This window comes from Ambystoma mexicanum, chromosome 4q (assembly GCF_040938575.1).
Source record: "Ambystoma mexicanum isolate Mex_15411 chromosome 4q, UKY_AmexF1_1, whole genome shotgun sequence".
NCBI lineage: Eukaryota > Metazoa > Chordata > Amphibia > Caudata > Ambystomatidae > Ambystoma > Ambystoma mexicanum.
The window spans coordinates 123,342,292-123,361,215 of record NC_090928.1 but is presented as its reverse complement, the minus strand read 5'-3'; the positions used below and the strand labels follow the sequence as shown (position 1 = coordinate 123,361,215).

The following is an 18,924-nucleotide window of genomic DNA, read 5'->3' as shown; positions in this document are numbered from 1 at the left end:
CTCCTCCCTGGAGTCCCGATCGATGCAGTAGAATCTTGTGAAGGTGTGCGTGGACCTCCACGTAGCAGCCCTGCAGATGTCCAGTAGGGGCACACCAGACAGGAACGCCGTGGTAGCAGCGATCGCTCTGGTCGAATGGGCTCTCGGACGGCGGGCAGCGGTCGGTTTGCCAACCGGTGGCAATGCATGATGCAGCCAGAGAGCCATCTGGAAATGGAAGTCTTCGAGAGAGCCTTCCCTTGATTCACAGACCCAAAGTTCACAAATAGTTGTGAGGTCTTCCGAAAACTCTTCGTGCGGTCCACGTAGAACTTCAGCGCTCTAGCTACATCCAGCGAGTTCAAAGTCCTCTCGGCCGGCGTCGAAGGCGACGGGAAGAAAACTGGTAACACCAAGGGCTCGTTGAGGTGGAAGTCTGACGGCACCTTGGGCATGATGGAGGGGTGCGTCCTCAGCACCACCCTTGTGTCATGAAAAGTCAAGTATGGAGGCTTGCAAGATAGGGCCTGAATCTCTCCCACTCGTCGTGCAGAGGTGATGGCCACGAGGAACGCTGTCTTTCATGACAGGAACTTCAAAAGGCGCCGAATGCATAGGCTCGGATGGGGCTCCCATGAGCCTGGTCAGGACCACATTAAGCTCCCACGCCGGGGCAGGGGCCTTCACCAGCGGGAATGATCGGAATAGTCCCTTCATAAATTCCTTTATCAGGCGATGAGACCACAAGGACGCTCGTCCCGTAGTCCTGGTATATCGGGAGATGGCAGCCAGATATATTTTTATGGAGGCATGAGCCAGTCCAGCTTTGGCCAGCAACAGTAGGTACGGCAGCACTTGAGGGGCTGTAATCGCAGAGGGTTAATCTTCTGTGCACGGCACCAGACAGAGAACCTCTTCCATTTATGACCATAACACTTGAGAGATGAGGACGCCCTGGCCTTTGCAAGAACCTCTCTGCAATCAGCCGGGATATCGTACCCTCCAAACTCTAGTGCTGCAGGAGCCAGGCCTGCAAGTTCAGAGACTGTGGGTCGTGGTGTAGAATGGCGCCTCCTTCTCTGGAGAGAAGATCCGCGTCCGCCGGCAGCCTGACTGGCGGGGACGTTGACAAGTCCAGAAGGTCTGGGAACCAGACCTGCCTCGGCCACGACGGTGCGACGAGGATCATCCTGCACCTGGACTTCTTGAGCTGGCTGATTAGGCGGAGCAGCAACGGCAATGGAGGGAACGCGTATAGAAACAGGCCGTCCCAAGGGAACGAGAAAGCATCGCCCATGCTCCTCGGCTGTGGGAACCTGCTGGCGAACCTCTGGCACTTGGAGTTCGTCGCCGTCGCGAACAGGTCGATCTGGGGATTGCCCCATCGTTGGAAGAGTCGATCCACTTGATCCTGGCGTAGATCCCACTCGTGGCACGAGCGCAGCTCCCTGCTGAGTGAGTCGGCAATGGTGTTTTTTATTCCTGCCAGGTGGAAGGGAACCAGAAACATCCCCTGGGCGACGACCCAGTGCCACAGATCCTGGGCCTCCTTGGATAGGGCTGGGGATCTGGTGCTCCCCTGCTTCCATATGTAGAACATCGTGGTGGTGTTGTCGGTGAAGACCCTCACCACTTTGTCCTTGAGGGACGGGAGGAACGACTTGAGTGCCCAGAACACTGCACGGAGCTCCAAGATGTTGATGTGAAGAGACCTCTCCTCCGGGAGCCAAAGGCCTCTTGCGTGGAGATCTCCTGTGTGGGCGTCCCAACCCTCCAGAGAGGCGTCCGTAGTCACAGTCTCCTGAAACACCGGGGTTTGAAAGTCCGTGCCCATCGTGAGGTGAGCCCGGGTGCCCCACCATAGGATCGCCCGACGGAACTCCTCGTCGAGGGGGATCCTGTCCTCGAAGCAGCCCCTCGCCTGAAACCAGCGGGCGTCGAGGAACTCCTGTAGCGGACGCATCCCAAGTCTGCAAAGGGGTACAAGGTAGATGCATGAGGACATCATCCCGAGAAGGGACTTGATGGACCTCACCCTGGCCACGTCCGTGGCTAACAGGCGCCGTACCTTGCCCAGGATGGTCTTGGTCCTATCCTCTGAAAGGGAGGCCTATTGCTCCACTGTATCGAGCTTCGCCCCCAAAAACAGTGCTACTTGCGATAGAACCAGGTGGGATTTGGGGTAGTTGATGGAGAACCCCAGCCCCGTGAGCAACCGGACGGTCCTCGCCGTATGATCGACGGCGAGTTCCCTTGAACTTGCCCGGATTAGCCAGTAGTCCAGGTAGGGGTAGACGTGGATCCCCTGCAGGCGCAGCCACACCGCCACTGGTGCCAGGCACTTGGTGAAAACCCTGGGTGCCGACTTCAATCCGAACGGTAGGGCTCTGAATTGGTAGTGGCGTCCTTGAACCACGAACCTGAGGAACTTCCTGTGCCTTTTTAGAATGGGGATGTGGAAGTAAGCATCCTCCAGGTCCAACGACGATAGGCAGTCGCCTTCCTCCAGCTGTACCAGCACGTGCTGGAGGGTGACCATCCTGAATTTCTGCGCCTTGATGTATTTGTTTAACCGGCGCAGGTCTAGGATGGGGCGCCAACCGCCTGTCTTCTTTCGGACGAGGAAGTACCTTGAGTATACTCCAGAGCCCTGGAGCCTCCTGGGGACGAGCTCGATGGCACCTTTCTTGAGCATCGCCTTTACTTCCAACAGCAGTTGAGGGACGTGATTCTCCTTCCTGGCCACGGGAGGAATGCGAGGGCACTTCTTTAGGAATTCCAGCGAGTGCCCGTTGGCCAGGGTGTCCAACACCCAACGATCGGTGGAGATGGACTCCCACACCCTGACAAACTTCGTCAGCCGGCCTCCCACTGGGGTGCTTTAGTGGGGGCCCAACAACCCGGCCGGGTCAGTCTTGCTTGGAAGCGGCCTTGCCGCCTTGGCCTCCTTGGCGACGATGGCGGGAACCCCCTTGCTTGCCGCAACCTCTGTAGGCCTCCTGGGAAGAGTAGCGGGCCGCCTGGCGGTAGGTGGAGGAGCCACCGCTGGATCCTTTGGAGGCACCCTGTCTGCCTCCAGGGCTCCGAAAGGACCGTCGCTGCTGAAGCACCCCAAGGGCATGGGCCGTCTCCGAGTCGGTCTTGATGGCCTGTAGAGACTCATCCACCGCCTTACCAAAGAGGTTGTTGCCGTCGAACGGCATGTCCAACACTCTGGTCTGGACGTCCTGGCGAAAGTCTGTCGCCTTGAGCCATCCTCGTCGTCGGAGGCAAACTCCATTGCCCAGTTGGCGAAAGCCGGTATCGGCAATGTCCGTTGCCACCGTGATGGCGTGATCCGACGTCACCTCGCCCTCCTGCAGAATTTCTAGGGCCTCCGCCCTTTTGTCATCAGGCAGGAAATCTAGCAGGGGAGCTATCTTGAACCAGAGCTCTCTGTCGTAGCGGGCCACGATCGCTAAGGCATTGGCCGCCTTAATCGTCGTTGCCGCCGACGAGATGACTCGTCGTCCCATAGAGTCCAACTTCTTACCCTCGCTGTCCGGCGGGGAAGTGGAAGTTGAAGCCGCCGCGCCCGCTGCCTTCTTCTTAACCGCTGCCGAGATGACCGAGTCCGGCGTGGGCTGGGCCCTGAGGCACAAGGGGGCGGCATCGGGGACTTGGTACTTCTTCTCGTACCTGTCCCTCTTGGCGGGTCTCGTGGCAGGGTTCTTGAGGACAGGAAGCCCCTCGTCCCAGATGTCGTCGAGTAAAGGCACCGCGAGAACCGTCTTCCTCTTAGCCTCTCGTCGTTGGTACAGAAACCCCTCCTTTTTCTGTTCTTCAGGGCAGAGCTGGAAGAGCTTGGATGCCCTGGTTATCATGGCGTGGAAAGAGCCAACCTCGTCGGTTGGGGACGCCCGCGGGGGGGTGACGATGGGATGTCTGCTGTGTCATTGCCGCCGTCATCGTCCGTGTCGCCGTATCCACTCCCGGCGAGGGGGATGAGGGGTCCACCGGTCTCGCAGGCACGAAGGGCGGTGCGGGGTGGACTCTCATCCGCTTGTTCGGAGGGCTTCCCGATGGGCCTGGTTCTGGCTCCTCCGTCGGGGTGCGTGGTAATCTCGTCCTTATCTCGGTACATAAGGATTGGATTGCCAACTAAATGGCCGCCGTGCTATCCTGGGGCTCGGGCAATGGCTGCGACGGACGGGATGGCCGCTCCACTGGGCCCTGTTCGTCGTCGTCGTCGCTATCTTCGATCACATCAGCAGGGACCTTCCCCTGGGTTCGAACCTTCTCGAACCTCTCGTTGAGGTTTATGAACCTCTCGTTGAGGTTTATGGACCTCTCGTTGAGGCCTATGGACCTTTCGTTGAGGCCCTTCTCGGTCTCCACCAGTTCCTCCTCAGAGGCTGATTCCGAGTCTGTAACGGCCACCGCCCCCCCTCATTTTCAGCCGGGGGCTTCATGAGGGTCTTAGCGATGAGCTGGAAAGAGGATTTCCTCCGCGGCGGCAGGGATACTCTGGGCCCAGAGGCCGTTTCCATAGGCCTACTCTCAGCCGGCTCCACCAGGGTCGCAGCGACCACTTCGGTAGAGGCCTTAGCCGGGTGGATCAAGGCCCTCACCACCTTAGGTGCGTCCTGGGCCTTCGCCTTGGGGGGAGGGTCAACGCCTCGCTCCCCCTTCGAGATCGACCGGGTCCGCTCCAGCGGCCTACCTGGGTTCTCTGACTTCCTCTTCCCCGAACCAGAGCGCTGGCTCATGGTCGAGCGTGCCAGGGAAGTAGCGCCCTGCTTGGCAACCGTAGAGCCCGACCTTTCGGCGCTCCCGGAGCCTGTGGACACGCGGTGCTTGGCCTTCTGTTGGGCCCCCGTCGCTGGGGCACCCTCAAAGGACTTAGAAGCCCGCTCAGGCTTCTTCTTCGCCTTCTCACTTGCTATGCCCTTCTCCAGCTAGGTGGCGAGGCGGGAACGACGATCTTGTTTGGTCCGTTCCGAAAGGTTCTTGCAGAACGCACAGTCCTTCTCCACGTGCGTCTTGTCCCCATGGAGGCAGTAGAGACATCGCAAATGCTCGTCCTCCTTGAAAACGTTATATAATCCGCACCCAGGGCAGTTCCTGAACAGCTTGGATCCGGGCGTCGAGCTCCCTTTGTCCTGGGCCATGTCCGTTGAGGTAGGCCGCAGATCTTCCGGAATCCTCCAAGAAGTGTAAACTCTATGAAAACTTCACCCTTGGGGGGCGTAGAAGAATTCCGAAACAGGTCCCCGTTATCGGAAGTAAAAACGGTGGAGCTTGAGGCTCGATTAAACCGAAAAAATGAGAAATTCTCCTGGAAAAACGTGAAAACGCAGTAAAAAGAAAAACTTGAGAGTTAAACACGAGGACTCCCAACACTTGAGCGTGCGGTAAAAATCTGAGGATGGCTGCCAGAGGCGGGGCTTAGGGAGAGGGCAGTCATTGGCTGGGGCAGTATGACCCAGAGATCAGTGATTGGTTACTACGAAGAAAGACAGATCAGAAACGAAACTGATACTGATTTTTTCAGTACCGAGGAATCCCAGCCTGACGACGGGGAATATTCATGATCATGTGAATCCATGCCAGACCCCATGCTGGAGAAATACCTTTGCAGCAGCTAGTGCCCTTCATTAATTGTGCCTACCTATGCCAAACTTACTTTGAATAACGTGGCTAGTGCCTCCTATGATTGTCTGCCTGCCATTGCCTGCTACCGTCCCAAGTTGCTTTACCGAAATTGGCTAGCACCATTTACTGACCACAGACCTATGACTGACTGCCAGCCTAGCTTTAGCATCGCGGATTTACGCTAACTTTCGCTAATGTAACTTACACATATACTATAGCGACGCCTCCACCCGCACCTTTAGAACTTGGCACCACTTACCTCCATCACAAATTCGTTAGAATTGCATTGCCATCATTTACTAGCATGCCCCCCTCAGCCTCTCTCCAGACTGTTTACTCCATAGCCTTTATACTCAGCATCACAATCGACATTATGTCAGTCCACCCACTCTCCCTGATGCCTTCCACCAACCTGAATAACACTACCACTACTAGACTATTGGTAGACATGAATAATGCTAATGTCACATTACCCAGCAATCCCTGCCCAACTACGGCTAGGAACCTACACCTTAGAGCTAGACTAGCCAAAATGTATGAACCTCCCATCAGTTCTATCCCTACCACAATAGGATTAAGGACTCCGTTAACTCGGCCTAGCCAAACAAACATAAGCACGAACCTAGCTCGCAACTCTGACCCTAGGCCAATAAATGGCTTAACCAAGCATAGCAAACCCAAACGGCCGCAAGACCACCATTTGACAACCACAATTGCTATGAATCCTCAGATCAAGGGAGCTCTAATTAACTCCAGATCTTTAGTAGCACATGCTACGGAAATTGCCGACCTGATCCAAAGTGAGGACTTAGATATCCTCGCCATCTCCGAAACCCGGCTACACCCGGCAGCAGGCCCTATGCTCATGTTAGCAGTCCCGGATGGCTACTCTATTCTGAGGCAGGACAGACAAAAATCTAGAGGCGGTGGTTTTGCTATCATTTACAAATGTAGCATTTCCATGCGTTTAATCACCCCTATTGACGTCCACTCACGTGAACTCTTATCTGTTAAAGTACCACTCACTAATGCCCAAACCCTTAATATCCACCTGATTTACCGCCCCATGGGCCCGCCGGTACATTTGAGGATGATATTAACACCATCCTGTCCAGCAATCGCAAAAGCTCCACAAAAGTTCTTGTACTTGGGGACCTTAATATGGGATTTAACGACCCGTCAGACCAACTTGCCTCTACCACAGCTAATATCCTCTCAGAACTTGGCTTTACCCAAAGAAGCAATTTACCTACCCACAATAAAGGTAGAACACTCGACTGGGTGGCAGACCACAATTGACAAGCCAATATCCCCTCCATCTCACCACTAGCCTGGACTGACCACCACCTTGTGTCATTCATGCTCTCTACTGATAGACCTCCTCCCCCACCTGTCATCAGGGCTCCACCCACACTAACCAGAAACAAAAAGAGTATTACCGCGGACAGGCTTATCCCAACTATACTTCCCACCCTCAACCAGCTCCCAGACAATACGGATCCTGAGATCCTGGTCAAGGAATACAACAAAATTATGACCACCTCCTTGGACCTTATCGCCCCCCCTCAAACTTAAACCAAGCAAGCCCAAAACTCACCTGAACAAATGGTTTACACCCTTCCTAAAAAACTTAAGGCAACAAAAAAGAAACTTTGAGGATGCTTGGAAAAAGTCAGCTTCAGATGCTAACAAACTTAAACTCACCAAACTTTCCTCCCTCTATAAAAAAGAAATGTGTCTAGCTAAACGGTTATCCTTCGACACACGCATATCCCAAACGAAATCCAATATGAAGGAAGTATTCACCATTCTCAAAGAAATAGAGTCTCCTATAGCATTACCTGACACATGCTCCAAAGATAAAAAATGATGCTTAGAGATCCAAAACGCTCTAGCTGACAAAATATCCACCCTACAGAACAAAATTGCCAGTAAAAGAGCATCCCTAAATGATCCGCCCACAACAAAAATTACGGGAAACACCACTGTTAATGAATCCACCTAATTCAACTTCACTAAAGTCTGTACTCCTGAAGTGGAAAGAATTATCCTATCTCTTAAACCTAATTGTCAGGGGGATCTCTGCCCCGCGCAGCTTATCAAGGATGCAGCCTGTGACCCATCCCCATTCATGACAAAGCTTATCAATGCTTCCTTCTCGACTGGTACCATCCCCACCAACCCCAAACAATCTTGGGTACTCCCTCTCCTAAAAAAACCTACCCTTGAACCATCCACGCCCACCAACTACAGGCCTATCACGACAGTGCGTTTCCTCTTAAAAATCCCGGATAAGGTAGCATATGTACAAATCCATAAACACCTGGAAGTACACCACCTACAAGGAGCCAGACAATCAGGCTTCCGTCCCCAACACGGAACAGAGACAGCCCTCATCGATCTTAAGTCCGAAGTCGATGAACTTAGAGATAACGGCAAATCAACCTTACTCCTCCTCCTAGATCTCTCAGCTGCGTTTGACTTGGTTGATCATACCATCCTATGCAACCACCTTAACACAGCAGCACACTTCTCTGACAACACTGTCACCTGGATCAAATCCTCCCTAAATGGCAGAACCATGAGGGTCTTCACGCCCATAGCAGCTGCCGACCCTATACCTATAACTTGCGGTGTGCCTTAGGGATCCTGTGTCTCACCCACACTGTACAACATCTTTACTAAGCCCCTTTTTGATGATTTGGATCATCTCGGTATCACCTACACTAACTATGCAGATGATACCCACATCCTCCTCCTGCTTTCAGGGGATTATGAAAAGGATTTGGCCTTGGTGAATAGAGTGTACATCATCATCCAGGCATGGATGGCCACGCATGGACTATGACTGAATGATGATAAAACTGAACTCATCATCCTGGGCACCCCTTCCAGTCTAAAGAAACTACGATCTGATTATTTTTCTTTCACAATTGATGGCAACAGTATCAAGGTGGAACGCGAGGTAAAAACACTTGGCTTTTACCTTGACGCTAATTTGTCATTTGCCAAACGAGTCAACTCTTTGGCGTCTACCACGGCCTACACATGTAAACTCATCCGCACAGGCAAGCCATTCCTATCTGACATGAGTTGCACCACCCTGGCCAGAGCCCTTATCCTGTCTCGCCTGGAATACTGCAATGCCCTCTATCTATGGTCGACTAAAGCCACTATCAGAAAAATCCAAACGTTACAAAAAAATGCCCTCAGAGCGGCATCAGGCATCTCCAGAAGAGACCACATCTCGGAGAGCAGCTGACAGAATAATTGGCTCCCAACCAATGACAAAATTCTCTTAAAAACTTTGTCACTCACCCACAAATCTCTCAACAATGCCGCCCCCATATACCTGGCTGACAGATTCCATAAACAGATTTCCCTAAGACCACCCAGAACTGCGTACAGAGACCGCCTTACCATTGACAGCTTCAAACGTTGCACAATTGGAGGTAACAGCTTCCCTGTGAAAGCAGCTAAATTGTGGAACTCCCTACCCCCCACACTGAAAATCGACCAATCCTACCAAAACTTCAGGACAAACACCATCACGTGGCTGAAATCAAATGACCATTAAACTACAACTCCCACAAAAAGCCAGTACATATTGCTGCTGGTATCTACGACTACTAATCTCATACTGACTGTATACCTGTACTCTACAAACACCTATACCACTGACTCTGCTGTTGTTAGATCTCTGTTTCACTTGTACACTTGCTCCGGTACCATTCACTGTAAATAGGTACCATCTGTATATACCCTATGTAATTAACACCTGTATGTACATTTTCACCCTTGTTGCTGTAACCAAGCTTCGCATATACGTGTAAATGCTGCGCCCTGTTACCCTAGGGTATGTTGCGCATTATAAATAATAAACAAACAAACACACCTTAGTGAAATCTGTCAACTACCATGCCCCAGCAGGGTCCTAGCACCATGTACATGGAATTTTATGCAGGGATAAACATTAAATAATATTGTACAAAAGGAAAAAGGATGTGATCTGATTTGAAACAAAGTTATAGTGTAATGAGCTTTAACAGTAATACTTTTACTACATATGGCCTGCACTGATTGGCCCTAAATATGAAAGGGGTAAATGCTGAGAAAGCAGCCCCTTGTTCTTAAGTGATATATGACGTCTCAGGCTAACACACGGAAGCCATTTTTGATCCCAAGTGACAGTTTCACCCTTCCGTAGCATGTGAAAGAGGGACCTCTTAAGGCTGGGCTGAACCCAAAGCAGACTCCCAGAGTCTGTTGAGCACGGGGTGATCTGGGCATGGGAAAATGACTACAAGTAAAGGCTTATGTTCTTAGGGAGATAGTAAATGGGCTCAATGCACAACCTGGACTAACAAGCTCAATTTAAATGGGGTAGAGCGGAAAATCGGAGCATAAAAGCGAATTGTACTGTTTTTACGCCTTGCTTTACCTCTCAACCACATTTCTGAGCAGTGACAAGCCAGTGGAATGGGATGGAGCAGAGAAGAGATCTCCTTAGTCTTGATATTATGTTCTGTTTTTACGCCTGCATAACATTTTTATTCAGGTGTAAAACAAATGGGTTCCTGTGCAATCCACCTCGCATTAGTAGCTGCAAAGGAGCAGGCAGATTCCATTGGAACCCATTGGTAGATGCCGCCTGCAAAAAGTGATTTGCACACAGCATGTAGATATCCATGAGACAGAGAGGAAAATATATAAAAGCGAGTGTGCCTCCGCTTTACGCTTTCCTTTTCGATTCTGCCTCCTGAACTTTTAAAATTGAAAGCAGGAGACTAAGGACCTCATTACAAATACGGTGGTGCAGGAAAAAACTGTGGTAATGCATTACCACTGCATTACCGCTGCATTACTCTATTGCCATACTACAACCTTGGTGAGGAAGAGGAAAAACCTCCAGCAAAAGGCTGGAGGTAATTCTGCTGCCTTACCGCCAACAACTTGCCAAAGCATCGGAATTACTGAAGGCGGTAATTCAGCCAAAATCCTCATGTGGTCTATAAATAGGGACTAACATAGCCATACCACTACTTACTAAGAGTCATTCCATTTGATGGTAATCCGGTGGATTTACCACTGAAATACCGCAAAACTTGTAATGAGGCCCTAAGTGAAAACTGTGATGAGGGGCTGTTTCCTATAGGAGAAACTTTATGGTGTAAACTCAGAATAAACCCTTGTGACATAAAAGCAACCATTTTTAAACAGAGATGAAGTAAACAGATTAATGGAGGTGCACCTTTTATGACATGAAGTGCGTACCTATATGTTTTAGTTTTTCTAAAATTCCAATGGTGCTACCCCAGGCTTCCTCTTTATATGTTTGGACATGGATATTGGGCAGAGAGCATTTGCTTGTAGGGTGTCTGCTTCCTGGATTTCATTAAAGCCACACAGCTTCTTCCTCCCTCAGTCCTTTCAAAGATGCTCTGCTTCCTAACATTCTACATTGCATTACGATATGACTATGCTAGAACGGGGAAATCACTCTGCCTTATATCTCTGGACCCACCAGATAACTCACCATCGTTTGTGTTGATGAAGGGAATGAAGCATCTCCAAGGACCTATCTAGAGAAAGTAAACAATTCCATTGTCTTTCCCAATACATGCATTATTATGAATATAAAAATATCCTCTTGTTTGATTACATCTGCTTGGGTAATAAGACATGTTGTCACATCATATATTAGATGGCCCCTGACAGGTTCATTTAGTGGAAAGAGACAATCCAGATTACCTCTATCCATCCCTGCGTCATCAACAACAAACAATATTAGAAGAAATTCAAATATTACCCTTTTGTTTATTGATTTCTCATTAGCACCCTGATGGGGGCGAGCCAGAGAATCAGGTGGGTAGGAATGCGGGCTGAAACCGGCAATCTCAGCCCACGTTCCAAGCCGCCTGATGGCCGCCTCCCGCACCTGCCATCTTCCCCCCATCCCTTGACTCCTTTTAAAAACATCCCTCCCTCCCCACTTACCTCATTGTGGCGGAACTCGCAGCCGCTGCAACATCCTTCTTCCTGTTCTTTTGCGTGAGGCCACCATGAAAACGGAAGAGGGGCTCCGTACGGAGCCCTGCCTTCCCTTCCTATGGTGGCCATCTTTGAACAGCCTTTTCATTCCATGAACGGGATGCCGCAAAGCGCCTCATTCACAGTATGAAAATACTTTCAATGAGCTCCTTCCCAGCCCATGGGCCAGGTGCTAATGGCGTTAAGCACCCGTTCCAAGAGCTGGAATGGGTGGTAACGGCCCGGGCCCTCAGTAAAAGACCTCGCTTCGCTCAGGCCTTTAACCTGGGCCGCTGGGACATCACCCAGTTCCAGCCCTAGCAACGGGTGCTTAATGCCACATTATCTTTTGATGCCTAGCGTGACATCATTTAGGGGACAGCATCGTTAAAAAGGGCATCTGGGCTATGTTTAGCTATCCATGCTTCATCAGCAATCACAAACAATAGGAATTCCCGAATGTACCTTTGTTCGATAATGTCTGATAAAGTTTTAAGACCTACTGTGAGATCATTCGCTGCATAGTCCCATTGAAGGCAATTTGTATTCAGAAGGAACAGCTCAAATGATCTTTGTTTCATATATGTATGAGTTATTGATCTGGTTTGAGTCTGTATACAAACCATGCAAACAATGCATGCACAGTGAATACAGAACCACAACTTGATCATTATTCTATGAGATAAAGCAACAACAACAATCCCATCCTAGACAAAACTACATACTCCAAAAAAGCAGGAAATCATCAATATGTCATTTTCCTTTGCAACGCCCCCCACACATGTACTACAGATAAGGTAATTCCATTATCTGGAGTGGCCTTTAACCTTTCCATTGCAGTTCTACCTGCACAGATTTTATATTTCCTTAGTCAATCATCAATTTAACCGTCCACTAAGTCCCTAAATTTTGTATAACTCTACAGCACACGTCCGATTATTTTCACTTCCATTTCACATAGCCCAAAGGAGCAATCATTCTGAGGAACTTTCTTTCTTGCCACCTATATTTTCCTTAGTATTCCATTGATTCCATTGATTCAGTCAAAACATAGATTTCCTCCTGATCTCTAGATCCTCCATATTTATTAAGAAATGGGAGCCAATCCTGGTTCCATATTCCCTCTCTACACACCACCCCAGAACCTTGCACCCCCTCATCCACTCCAAGCATCACCTACTAGTCTGCTCCAAAATCTTTCGCCACATCCCACCCTCTCATTGAAGGGCCATTAAAATAGTACAGGGACTAGCTCCCCTTACTGTTTCCTTTCAGCCATCTTGAGAAATTAGTGCATACTGTATGCATGCAGCAGATTTCACCAAAAAAAGCCTAGTAGTGCTCCAGATATTTGCATGTGGTGCTGATATAAATAATCTGAGGGTTCAGCGGAGGTAGCAGTCCTGAGCACTCGCAAGACCCTTGCTCTGATCAGACCTGCCAGGTTCTGCCTGGTTGGTTGTTATCCTATGTGTCTGCCAACATACACAGGAATTAACACAATATGAAATACCTCTATACAGGTGACCGGTGGTTGATAGGTTATAATATCTTCAGCCTTATAACTGGGTGTAAAGGGGAAACAAATACTTGCTGGTAAGGTCATTCCAGAAACAGGGAAGAAAAAATGCTTGTTGGTGAGCACTTCTCACGATCAACAGGTTTGGTGACAAGCTCAATACCCCTCTCACTAGCCCACTCCTCACCTGAGATCTCTGAAAGGTCTTCCCTGTATTCTTCAGATGAAATGTACTTTCTTCTCTCTCTCCAGGCTCTGACAGTGTTCTTCTTTCCTTTCGGCTTGAAGAGATAAGGTCGGGCTCCCCCGGAGGCCACCTTGCCTAGTAAGCAGTCTGCCCGGCAGCAGGGACACCGTGGAGCCCACCCCAGACCAGGGAAAAGCGGATGCTGAAAAACCCTAGTGATAAAACTTGTGTAGGTTGAGACTGAAGACAATCTTTTTTAGGATTCCAAAATACTTGGGTAGGTGAGGACTGATGTGACTCCAGTGAGTACTCCTTGAGTGTTATTAATCTCCTGAACATACACTAGGAGATCCAGCATGCACCAGGAAGAAGTTGGTTCTTGGTATGGAAGCGGTAACAGCTGGGGTACTGAGTATGACCTCAGAACATGAAAGCAGAGCACACTGCGGGAAGTATGCTCACCAGGAGGGGAGCCAGTTCCACACAACCAAGCAGAATCAATGAAGTATCCGCGTGGGACGTGGAGAGGACAGGAAGCAAGGTAGGGAGCAGGGAAGAGGGAAAAAACATGCACAAAAGAAGGCAACGAGGACTGCACGGAACAGAACACTGTTCAGCACAACAACGTTGGTCAACACGCTAGAGAGTTGCAACGCGCCAAACTGGAACACAGGTGGAAGGAAATAGCAATCGGCGGCAGCCATGATGGTAAACTAGACCGCTACCTCCTGTAACGTGAAAGGCATGATGGAACTGCTAGAACGACCCCCAACAATCCCATACCCTCCAGGGTCGGATAGTGACAGCACTGGGGACATCAGAAGGCTGTACGATGGCCCTAGAGAAACCAACAAGAATGTTGGGACTTTGAGTAAGCCAAAAAGCGACATGGGCGCTATATTCCTATAACTTTCAGTTCCCTATAACTTTCAGTACTAGAATATATAACCTGGTGTAGGACATTATGTTCTTCAGAGTATGCCTGTTCTCTTGTTTGGTCTGTGAACCTAGCATTTTCTGTATAGTTGACTGCTTTGGATTGAGATGTAATTAATATCCCCAGGATCTGTTAGGCATTAAACCCATCCTGAACCTTATAAGGGACTGAACCTAGACAACTCTGTTGTGATTAGAGGAAGGAGGCACCCCAGAAAGCTAGTAATATTCACAATCTTCTTTTGTTTAATTCAGACTTGCAAACACACTTATGATTTAAAAGACCAGAGGCGTCATTAACTGGTGTTTTTGGATCTTAAATCCTAACAAAATTACCTTTTACCTTTAACTCTGGCCAATAATGTTGTTACATCCACCTTGATCAAGCATTCTGTTAATATCACATCTCCAAAGGAGATTACCAATACCACATAGATATTTTTGTGTTTTCCATTTTAAAACTTGTTATAGGCAAGTGTTCTTAAAGCATGATGGGAGTAAAATAAAACTGCATGGTTGACGAAACGATCCCTATCCATAATTTCTCTCATTGCCGTCAGCCACTAAAAGAGCAGGGCTATCCCTTTTTCCCCTTACACAGGTTATGCAGTTGACTCATTCATTTTATTTTCAAGATTTACCTGTCTTGCATAATCTTTCTTACATGTTCTATTAAGATTATCAATGATCTTGACACTTTTCTGAAGAAAAGCTATGTGCTCGGGCTCGGTCAATCTTGGCCAAACTGAGCAGCTTGGCTCCTTGCAAAGGTTAATGCTAACCTTACACAAGACCAAGCTGTGTGCCTGGGTCTGTCTAGATGAGATTATTGGGTCAGAGGTCTCTCATCCTTAGATGGTTAGAATAATCATCAGGAATCTGATCAGAGCCATTAATAATATTAATAAGTGTTATTATTAATATTATAAGGTTTTCATATAGTGCTTTATACCAATTCCTCCCACTGTTAAGCACTGTAATTAAAGCAGTTTGTCTTACATATTTTAATGGTGCTCATTAGCTTGCTCTACTACACCCAGCACAACATTTGATTAAGTTTTGGCACATGTAAGGGCGATGAATCAAATACACTGCAGCCCAGGAGGAGAGGGAAAACCATCTTTGGAGATTATCCCCTTTACCTCTGGTAAAACAGCACCTATCATGACAGCATAGGTCCTATGGGTTCAAGCGTTATGTATTTGGAATTGCTAAGGATGTGGGATTCCTCAATGACAAATCTTTCACACTAGCACACCCAATTCCCTGCTGTCTGAACATTCTTCCTTTGGAAACACCCCAAAAGTTATATGGACCATTTGGCCGAATTCGGCCAGTACTAAATAATTCGAAGCCCAAAATACTGAACATGAGGAGTGACGGATGCGGGTGTATCTCCGCTCCCCATGTTCGGTATTATGGTTTTCGTGGGTTATACGGGTGTCCCTTGCTTTCTTGACATTGGAAGCGGGACACCTAATAAAAAAAATGATCAAAAAAGAAAAATGGACCCTGCAGCGTCAGATCCGACCCTCGTTAGAGGGACAGAACTGACGCCACAAGGGTACAGGAGAAGCAGTGGCAGCCAGTGAACAGGTAAGTGGAGGGCAGAGGCGGTTGTTCTAAGGCCAAAGGTTTTTTTTGCCAAAGTAAAAACTGATTTGCACCGAAATCGACCATGGTCAATTCAGCCGCCATCGTTTCTACTTCGGTAAAACAACCCAAATCCCTTCCTTCATGTACAAACCTGGCAAACATCTTCCAATTCTGGGTTTCCCTCACTCCATTTCTGCCATCTCAGTCTTGTTTAGAATCAACTACTGGAACAGATTCTACCTGGTCCTTTCTGAATCCCTTATAGCTCACGCCAAGGGGGTACAAAATGTAATAACCCTTGTTCTTACTAAAACAGCTAAACATAAACAAATCTTTCCAATCTATCATCTCTTTCAATTCTCAGTAATCACAGTCTTCAAACTCCATGTCATCTGTTCTATCTTCCTAATCTCCATTTTCTCTCGTTATCATTGCTGCCGACCCCTTGTGTCCACTGACATCCGTTTCCTCGTGCGCCGCAGAGTGCACAAAGCCCCAAAAAGTAGCAGATACGTCTTCCAAGCAACAAAGCTCTGCAACCCTCTACCCTCTTTTACCAGAGCATTTAGGTCCCACCTCTGTGAAGAAAAAAAACGCACACAATCTGGCTATTTGGATAATAACCCAACGTGCCTTCCCACCCATCAACCAGTGTATTTCAGACCGGTCGCCAAAAAGTAATCTTATTAGCATGTGTATACTATAAAATATTGCCGTCCATTCATACAGTCATCTTACACTTTGGGTAATTAAATCTATCTGAGAATAATTAACATTTCCATGAAAAAATGGACCATATAATATTAGTACCCAGGGAGGGTCAGCCAGAATGTAACAAACATTCTGATTGGCCCTCGCCCGTTTCATAGCTCGCCCAGAATCCCTCGAAGATTTAGCTTCATTGACGTCCCTGGCGGGGTGGTGTGGCAGTCCCTCAGCCAATGAGGAGGCTCGGAACAGGGTAATCCCTGCTCCGAGCCTGTCTCAAGCGCGATCGCTCCCGATGGCCGCCATGGAAAGGGAAAATGGACTCGGTTTTCCCTTTCCCGGTGGCCATTCTCTTTTTTCTCTTTTTTCCTCTGTTTCGAAACGCTGCAGCGTTTCGGAACAGAAAAAGATTACTATTAGTACCCCAGTCTTGGTATGGGCCCTGGGGTATTACCTGACTTGGTAATGGCCCAGCGGCTTGGGGCATATTGCTTAATTACGGTCTAGTGCTTTGTTTGGGATTTGCAGAGCAGTTAGTGGGGTGCCACTGAACCTTAACCACCAGGGAGACTGTCCCCCATGTTGTACCCATGACTGATGGGGTGCCAAGTGGCCATTAAGTGTTGATAATATTGTGAAGTGGGCCCTAGCATGATGTGTTGGATTCCAGGGTGTTGGTGGCAGTGGCATTTGTGGCCATGGGCTGCTTGAGGTGCCTCGTAGCAGAGCCTTTTTACTGCTGCCCCCCGCCCAGTTTCCTATAAAATGTCAGATCAGATCTTTTTCGTATATCCTCAGAAGATGGTGGTTGTAAAGGGTTATAAAATGTGTTCCCAGGCCAAGACAGTTGCTAACTGCTTCTTGGTAATGGAAACCACAATACTTTAGTCACACAGGTATAAAATGATCCACTAGGCCCTGCCTTTGGATCTCAATGAGGCTAATGGGTACTACTGTGTGTTGGTTATACTGTTTGTCTATATTTCAGTGCGATTTATAATACTAGAGCCATGTTGTCATCCCTTTGATATTCACTGCTCTATTAACGTTAATAGCTTGATTTAGCTTGACATATTTTGATTACTAGACTTTTTTCTTAAAAGCTAATGCCCGCTACGACAATCAATTCCGAGTGTTATGGGCCTGGAAGCCCAACTTCTCAGCCCGAGCAAATATGAAGGGCACATGTACACACACGTCTATTTCTGCTTGCTGCCAAGGACTCTACAAATATTAGCACGCTGGCTCTGGGTGCAGGAGTCATAGTTGTCATATTGTTTAATGTTCACACGCAAAACCCAAACAGATCAACCTTTGAACAAGAAAAGAAGACCAAACCTGGAGTACAACCACATTAATGAATGGCCACATAGAACACAACACAAGGCATTTGTTGGCAGAGCAGTCCCCTTTTGATGATTTCGACTGGTTGGAGGGCTTGCGACCAACAGAAGGAGACCTTGGATACATGAGCAGCATCAGAATTGAGGTTTTAGACAACTGTCGCAGACTGCACTTTTGTCTTTTCTTGCGGCTTAAGAAGGTACACAGAGGCATTTGGCAAAGGAAGTCAACCCCCTTCAAACTGTGACTTGATATTGATGTACGCAAAACTCGGAATTCTATTCTTTTCACAGAAAATCAGTTACAAAAAAACTGTTTCAAGAATGAAAAAAAAGTCTGACTACTCACCAGTTAGGAGTTCCTTGTTTAAATTTGCTCTATCAACAGAAAGAATATGCTGCAAAAAATTAAAGCAGAGAATAATTAAACAAGATGCATATTCCACAACCTCGTTAAACATCTCACATGTGTTCCTATTGTCCTGTTATGTTAGGGCCAACACAAGAGATATACTAACATTTTTGTACATGATATTTTTCAACAAAACAGGTGCCTTATAAAAAGGTAATGGGATTCTGGAACTGTCAGCTTCAGAGATGGCTGCCTGAAGGCAGAGCTCCTGCACCTGAACTGGTTCCCTACTCTACACTACTATGGCTGAACCAGTCTCACCTGATACAAAACAACCTACAAAGAGACAGAAGGGGGATGGTGAGAAAACTTCATATGAGAGAGAGGATACAATTCTAGACATGCTTACTAAACTGACTCTGGATGTGCATGAGATCAAAGACAAGATGTCTAGGGCAGAGGAAAGATACTTTGAACTAACTTCACACTTTAACAGAGTTGAGACCCATTTGAATGGTATGGATAACACAGTGGGAAGGATGGAAAGCCAGAATAAAGACCTGCAATCAAGAAATGATAGATTGTTTTTGAAACTCTCTGAGCAGGAAAATGTTTCAAGGCGGAACAATGTGAGGGTGGC

The 18,924-nt window shown here is 48.2% G+C and overlaps 1 protein-coding gene across 3 annotated transcripts in view; it reads right to left on the bottom strand.

Annotated features, from left to right (window-relative positions):
• The window catches only part of KMO (kynurenine 3-monooxygenase), a 387,929-nt gene that overhangs the window by 201,478 nt on the left and 167,527 nt on the right, over positions 1–18,924 (bottom strand). For all 3 annotated transcript variants that reach the window (XM_069607648.1, XM_069607647.1, XM_069607649.1), the window contains one exon: positions 18,282–18,330. In XM_069607648.1, coding sequence (XP_069463749.1) covers positions 18,282–18,330 — 49 coding nt within the window. The remainder of the gene's footprint in view (positions 1–18,281; positions 18,331–18,924) is intronic.